The following is a 7650-nucleotide window of genomic DNA, read 5'->3' on the forward strand; positions in this document are numbered from 1 at the left end:
ACAATGATTTTGACAAGAAAATTATACAAAATTGTAGGTTTTATGGAGATTTCGTGAGAATTAGAGAGAGAGAGGGAGGAGAGTGGAAGAGAAGGTTTTGTGAATTTTTGATATAATGGGAGGGGTATTTTGGGTATGGGAGGAAAGTTTAGCATTAATTTGAAAATATTATTAATGTTGGGATTTTTTGGTAATATTAGGTATTATTAGAGATAAAAAGTGAAATTTCCCTATATAATAAACGACAACCTAGAAATATGGTATGTATGGAGCACGTGCTCCAATCAAAAGTAAGAAAATAAATAAATAAAAATGGAGCAGCACATGGATATGTTATACAGACTATAGTAGTAGTAGTAGTAGTATATGCTATAATAATTATGTAAGTGTGGTGTAACGTGGCACATTTATTAGAATTAGCTGTATGATTCCAAAGAACACCCCAAAAGTAAGATTTCTATTATTTATTTATTTTTTTGAAGGAAAGATTTTCTAAACTTTACAGGCTAAGGAACCGCGTATATGATTCTTCAAATACAACCAATAAGACACCACCACGTATCACCTCATTACCTCTATATAATGACCACGCTCAGGTCTATAAACTACCAATACTAACCAAAGCAGTTTATAGTTTTATATTGACTACTGAGAGAGTGAGTTATTATTATTAGGCTCTAATCTATTCCTACAGTTTCTGCGTATAATTTTCTCGAGAATAATCCCAAGAAAGTGACAGAAAATGCCGAGCGAGGGCACACTTACCTGCATAGACATCCTTTTGGCCATCATCTTGCCACCTCTTGGTGTCTTCCTTAAGTTTGGATGCCAGGTACGCATGACCGTTCTCTCTTAATCTCTCTAGCTACCTCTGATCTTTATTTACTTTTTCATATATGTATAAATATATAATTACAAGTTAATTAATTTTTATAATTAATTAAAGAAAGGTTATTGTAGTGCTGAAAAATTGTATATATCTTTGTGTTGATGATCTGGTATGTATAAATATTCAGGTCGAATTCTGGATCTGTTTGGTGCTGACTTTGTTTGGATATCTTCCTGGGATTATCTATGCCATTTATGCAATCACCAAGTGAAACTCATTTTGTAAGTATAACTTATTCTCTTTATTTCCTTTAACTTGCATATGTTATGTGGTAGGGTTTTCTATTTTTTATTTATTTTTTTTAACAGAACAGCCTTTTCCTTTAAGAAATTTTTTGTTATTATTCAAAATTAAAATGATGACTTTTAAAAAAAAATTAAAATGATGACTGAAAATGACTTGTAACCAAATTCTTTGAACTCATTGCCTGATGTAGATTCTTATCTAACAGTCTTTAAAAGAAGTGAGAATATATATATATATATATATAAATAAAAAAATATTCTTATTGCAAATTTCTAGTTGATAAACATTTGTAATTTTAATTCACCCTCAAATATTTACTTTATTCTTATTTAAAAGAATTATTTTAATTTTGTTAGAATTCCTAATGAAATTAGGACATGTGCCTAGGTAAAGAACTTATGATCTTATCCAGCATCAAAAACATGTAATATTTTATTTTAACATTACTTAAATTAATGAGATTTCTAGTGTGCTAATTTTTTGGTGATATTTTTCTTTTCAGAGAGTTTCATCGACTACTTTGAAGACCATGTTTGTCTGGTCGTTATTGTTTATGGGTTTATTTTAAACCGTTGGATGGACAGTACTTGTAAAGTAATGAACAATTGATTCTTCATCTAGAGTGAATGTGTCAGTATCAGATATTGTGCTTCTTCAGTTTATTTTTATTCATTTTTTTTCTTCTCTATGTTTATTTGCTGTAAGGTTTGGTTGTTGGCTCTACCACAAGGGCTTTTGATAATGGGGTCTATGGTCATTGTCAAATTAGGATTTTTATTTAATATTAAAATGTAATTGTTTTGTTATCCATATTAATTTGTCTTTGGAGGAAATATATCATCGTTTTTCGTAATTATTCAATGTTATTTAGTTGCGTTCTTGTTAAGCAAAAGAAATAATTGAACTACCCTTTCTTTTGATGATATCTTTATTCTAGTTATATTATGGAACAATCTCATTATTCGGATACGGCATCAATATAATATAATCAAAGAGACAAAAGGGTAGTTCAATAATTAATAAAAGCATAAACGTTACTTAAATTACTATATAAGAGTGTGATTCATGTGGAGTCAATGTACTTTACATTATATTGTTGATTGTTGAATTGTAGAGAAAGTTTTGTAATCCTCATCCAGAAAAGAAATATTGTCTTGTCATGAGTATAAACAGTAAAGAGACCTAATATCTAATACCAACATATTTGTACATCGAGCCTTTTGAATGCGATTGATTGATTGATTTGATTTTGAGTATTGATCATGAAAAACGACAATGGAAAGTAATTGTACACCTCACGGACATGGTCCAACAACTTTCTATATGAGTTGGTTTGGTGCTTTCGCTAATTTGGAACGTTCTCTTGTCCAAAAAAAAACTCAGTTATTTAGCCCAAAAGAAAGACAACTAGAATATAGATGGTTACACTTTCTCTTCCCCCCAAATTTCACTTGGAAAACTTTTTTGCAGTTAGGAAATAATTCACAAATTTTTCGTGAAAACTTTTTTTACACTTTAGAACCGAACTCCCTAACTCGGAGAATGCAAGTGCAACACGCCTCTGCCACAACCAATTAGTAAACTATGACGTGGTATACCAAATTTGTGTTTTCGTTTCCTTTCTTGTTTTTACTTGCGATCATATCAAGATAGTTTTTTTTTAATTATACATATTGTATGCCTACATTTCGAGCTACAATTGGCCACAGAAGCCTTTCTCAATGCCAAAATACTTCGCGCACAAGAAGAACAACAACCTAGGAAGCTATAACCGTCCAAAACTTGTGAAAAGCACCAATCTTAAAGGTTACTTTGCCTCCTCTTCAAACAACAGTTAAACTATAAAATAAACAATATCAGTATTTTAAAAGCTTTTTTTTGTCTTCAGGGAGGGTTCTATGGCCAACTGTCCATGCCGTGTTGCTGTATACAAAATTAAGATATACTCGAAAGCTTTGTTGCCACATACAAAATTGATAGACTCTAAAACTTTGTTGACCCTTCAATCTCTAAAAAAAACTTACCTGGGAAATTGCGTTTGGGGCCGGGCCCGTAGTAATAAGAAAGCCAGAGACAAATGGCGTTGCCCTCTGACCTGTCCCTATACCAGTTTCAACATCTTGGAGCGAATCCCATGTAAAGGAAAAGTAACCAAAACCATATTGACAAGTTTTACTTGGATTAGAAAATTCAAAGCCGACGCGAACTTGCATAATTCAACCTTATCCATTTGGTTTTTAATTTAATACAAGTAGAAAATAAAAAGAGATTGGGAGACAACTGGAGCAGGTGAAAAGTGACACATGTAACAGAAAAAGATCAATGATAGCATTTCACAAAGATACAAAAAGATGAGGATGAAGCTAGAGAACTTATTTGCTTGAGTTATAAATCAACTCTCATCCTTTGAATTGCCATTCCCTACGGCACATGGGGCAATGGGCCTGAGAGGTCTGCGAATTCACCCATTTTAAGATACAATGAAGATGGAACGCATGGTTACATGCACCCCAAACTGCATGACCAATCAATTACTGGTCAGAAAATATTTAAGCTTATAGGCATGTAAATAAGATAAGTATTCATGCTACGAAATTCAAAGGCGAACGATTAAGTTTCAGCATCAAGTGGCCAAGTGAGAATTAACCACAAAAGATAGAAAATGATTGTTTTACCTGATAACCATATAAAAATAAAGAATGAGGTAATCGAGCATTACTCTCATCTATTTACCAGTCTACTCGTATATATCACTAATCTTAGAGGTCTAAAAGGTAAAAGATTAATTACAAATTTACAACCGGTACGACAATCCCATCTATTTATCGATCAGTTTTTTCCAAGTATCAATTTCTTAATAAGATAGACAATGTGCATCAAATAACTAAGATATACATTAAGGCACATCTAGTTATTGAAATCTTTAATATGATGAAGAAAGACAATTTGACAATATGAGTACCGAAAGAAAATGGAAGCTAGTGGATAATGGTAGCAAGTAGAAACTTACTTAAGGGGCAATCATCTCCAGGGAGTTTACAGTCAGGACAACAGCCATCAAATGCCATCCTGCAAATTCCACATGTTTCATCCTGTGCATCCCAAGTCCATGAAGCAACAGCATGCCACCTATGATTAAAAACGGCGAACATAAATTATCTCCAATAAAATGAGACACAATATAAATCAGAAACAGGACACTACTTTAATTCAACTGTAAGAACAACCCATGAATTGAAATGTTAAATGAAATAAGCAAATTGTGTAGATTGAGAGATCAACATATCCAGTTCATGAAATCAATTATAGTTTGTTCAAATAGAGAACTCTAGCATGTGTTTCACATAAATATTTATAATCCACACTATAAATAAATGAAATAGCAAGACTTACTCTGTTTGATACCGCAGCAGATATTTCAAACAAGCAGTGAGTCAAGGGAAAAACTGTTCATATATAGTGAGTGGTAACTAAGAATGAATTTGCAACAAAACTTCTGATGTTAATATTACCAATCAGGCAACTTCCAACTAGAGCAAAAGGGCTTTCCACTGTTTAACTAAAATACATACTAATGAGATAGTAACTGAAAGCAAAATATATAGACTGGTTATTAATGAAAAATAAAACCATGAAAACCATTGTAGGGCCATTGCCTTAAGTAAAGGGAAAATTGGATTTTCTCTCTCATAATTTTCTTTACAAGATAAAAAGGCTTTCCAAAATATTAGTTTTACCAGAATTAATAAATAATATAAAGTCTTCAAGCCAGATATATTCATAATGATCTTCTAAAATTCTTCAGGACTATCAGTTATGAGTATCCCCACTGTAAGCAAATTTACATGAATTTGACATCATAAAATCTAATTTAATGGGAGAGAAATATGTAGAGATAAGGAGCACTAAGATACATTGAAATATTGCATAATATAAATTTTGTATGTTCAAACAAGTCAAATAAATTATATCAATAAGGATACGCAAGACATTGACCTTCATCCTGTTCTTCTGCACTGCAACACAAGAGGTCAATTAAAAAATGTTCTTATATATATACACATACATAATTAAAAAATACATTTTTTTTCGGCTTGCTTGACATCATTTTATTTTGTGTTCTTAAATAGAATTGAATGAGTAAAATGTTCTCAAACATTTTGAGAACATCTTCATCATTCGTTTTCACATTTAAATACTAAGAACAAAAGTAATGTAAATAAGGCCTTAACTTCTTTGTTACAAAAATGAAAGCCATGATTAAAATTTGGGGAACATGAGAAATTAAATTGACTAAAAAAACGTTTGATTCTTGGAATTTGACAATTGCAAGTCAAAATGGATAATTGACTATGATTGTCTAACGCCCTACCTAATTCTTCAAAACCAAAAAAAAAACTGTTATGGATTCAGGAGAGTGGATTACAACTTTAACTATACATACTTGACCAGCAGCATACAAGCTATATTTAAACATTGGCAAATCATCAGATCACAAAAAGAAACCATGCTTTACAGCTGATGAGTATGAAAATCAAACAATGCAGTAAACCAGAGCCCTTAAAAATAACTCGGAAAAAACCAAATAGTTTCAATATGCTTTGCGAAACAGCAGCAAATTTTAATAACTAAAAAAAATATGTAAAGAAACGAAAGTAAACCTGGATGTGTAGGAAGAACAAGCAACAACAGTAGTTGAAAGCAGTGAATGATGGCAACAGCCACAGCATGAAAGGGCTGAAAAAGGAAAAGGAGAAGGAACACAACACTTTTAAAGGGTTTTTGGATGATTTGAAGCTGTCCTCAAATTTATAGAGATTTTGAGAATGAGCAATCAGCCTATGCAACTAGAGTTGTCAACGGGTATGGGAAATTTGCAGGGAAAGCTCCCCCACTCCCATCCATATTCTCTGTCGGGGGCAGGGCGAAGAATCCTCATGAGACCCCATTTAGTTAAAAAAAGAAAAAAGAAAAAGAAAGAATTACAATACAATCATTTTTTTCTTTAAAACATATAATCAAACACCTTAAATACATTACCAAAATCAAATATAATATATATATATATATACAGTCCAATATACACCCATAATTGTTCAGTTTCTTCTCAGTTTTCTTGGATCATAATTGTTTTGTATCCATTTCCTATATTTCTTGTCTGGATTTAACTAAATTATCATAAAAATGATAACATAAAACAACAATAGAGAATTGCTCGGATAAAATTTTAAAGATATGAGTTAGGTACCGTGATCTTTTTTTTCCTCTGCAAAAGGGAACTCAAAGAAGGAAACAATGTTGATGCCACTCTCCTGCTATTATCCTATTAAGAAAGATTTCAGTACTGAATCAGTTTAACCATAGAAAAGATGAAAAACACTAGAAACTAACATGATGCAAAATTTTCATGTACGTAAATAATAATGTCTTAAACATAAAGATTTCTTTGTTTTCCCATGAGATGAAAAAAATATGCATATAGAAAGAACTGAAAATGCATTCACTTGTGAATTGTGATTGTTGTCGGCTACAACTGCTATATTATAAATATTATGACTCTATGAGTGTAAGTATAAATAAACTGAAATGCAGTCTTGTACACTCTACACCACGTTTTTTTTTAACAAAAAAAAAAAAAAAGATAATGAAGTAGTACAATTAATCAATGCAATGTAAGTATTCATTTCAAATATCAAAACCATAAGCAGCAACACAATAGAAAATCTCAATCTAATTTAATAAAGTTAGTTCATTGAGGCATTTTCATAAACATATGTGGTTTGCATTCTTTAATATCATCAAGAATATATATAAAAAAATATATACCCAGTAATAGCAAAGAACAATAAATCAAAGTTGTTGTTTCAATGGTTTATCAAGTATTTTTAGTCCAAAAGAGTTACAACTTGTTCTTATTTAAGATTCAAATTTACATAAAACTGCCGCTGAACATTATTCAAACACTACCTTTTCTGTTCTTATTTTGTAAGCGGGCAGGGGCTGACTTGAAACGACGGGGTTGGCAGCGACGTCGGGGCGATCCGTGACTGGTGGCAGGCAGCTTCCTTTGTCTGAGGAAGAACTGAAAATTTTGAAGAAGATGGACAGTGTGGCGGAAAGGCTAGGCGAGTTCGGACGGGGCTAGTTAGGACCCTTCGGAAATGCTAGGCTAGTTTGGATGGGGCTAGCTTCGGAATGGCGACGGAGCACTTGGGGACTGGAAGGGGGCACCGAGCAGGGTATCTGGAATGGCTTGGGGAAGAAAGTAGAGTTTTTTGAGTAATGAGGGTATTTTTGTCATAGAATGTCATTTTCTTGAGAAATATTAACTTGAGGTTAGGTTTAGTATTTTAATGTGTACCAGGGCTAATTCATGGAGAATGGGATTCTTTTTAGCATACTTTTCTAATATTTTTTTAACTTAAAAGTATATTTTATCATTAAAGGTGTTAGGATGTATAAATTTCCCTTGGAGTTGTATAAAACATGGTGAAAAAAAATTATTAAATGTAAAA

The 7650-nt window shown here is 32.0% G+C and overlaps 2 protein-coding genes and 1 long non-coding RNA gene across 3 annotated transcripts; 1 reads left to right on the forward strand and 2 right to left on the reverse strand.

Moving 5' to 3' along the window:
* Positions 1–511: 511 nt before the first annotated feature.
* Positions 512–1988, forward strand: LOC133788301 (hydrophobic protein RCI2B-like). Its single transcript, XM_062225731.1, has 3 exons — positions 512–832; positions 1017–1110; positions 1638–1988. Exons 1-2 carry the CDS (start codon positions 743–745, stop codon positions 1098–1100), a joined length of 174 nt encoding a protein of 57 aa, XP_062081715.1. The 5' UTR covers positions 512–742; the 3' UTR covers positions 1101–1110; positions 1638–1988.
* Positions 1989–3297: 1309 nt separating this feature from the next.
* Positions 3298–4569, reverse strand: LOC133791855 (anaphase-promoting complex subunit 11; the record flags this gene model as incomplete). The annotated part of the gene is made up of 3 exons (XM_062229764.1): positions 3298–3650; positions 4146–4264; positions 4529–4569. Coding segments are annotated over 3 exons (276 nt in total), but the record flags the coding sequence as incomplete, so codon positions are not given.
* A 1309-nt stretch (positions 4570–5878) lies between these two features.
* On the reverse strand, positions 5879–7406 carry LOC133788302 (uncharacterized). The gene is made up of 3 exons (XR_009873181.1): positions 7103–7406; positions 6384–6458; positions 5879–6045 (listed from the first exon to the last, which is right to left on the reverse strand). It is a non-coding gene; the product is annotated as an uncharacterized LOC133788302 (long non-coding RNA).
* Positions 7407–7650: the final 244 nt, after the last annotated feature.

The sequence above is a fragment of the Humulus lupulus genome, chromosome 7 (genome assembly GCF_963169125.1).
Source record: "Humulus lupulus chromosome 7, drHumLupu1.1, whole genome shotgun sequence".
NCBI lineage: Eukaryota > Viridiplantae > Streptophyta > Magnoliopsida > Rosales > Cannabaceae > Humulus > Humulus lupulus.

What these genes read in the sequence shown, in the direction of transcription:
- LOC133788301 (XM_062225731.1), top strand. Translation starts at nt 743, where the DNA reads ATGCCGAGCGAGGGCACACTTACCTGCATAGACATCCTTTTGGCCATC. An exon ending in TCCTTAAGTTTGGATGCCAG is followed by an intron (nt 833 to 1,016) that starts GTACGCATGACC and finishes ATAAATATTCAG; the next exon opens with GTCGAATTCTGGATCTGTTT.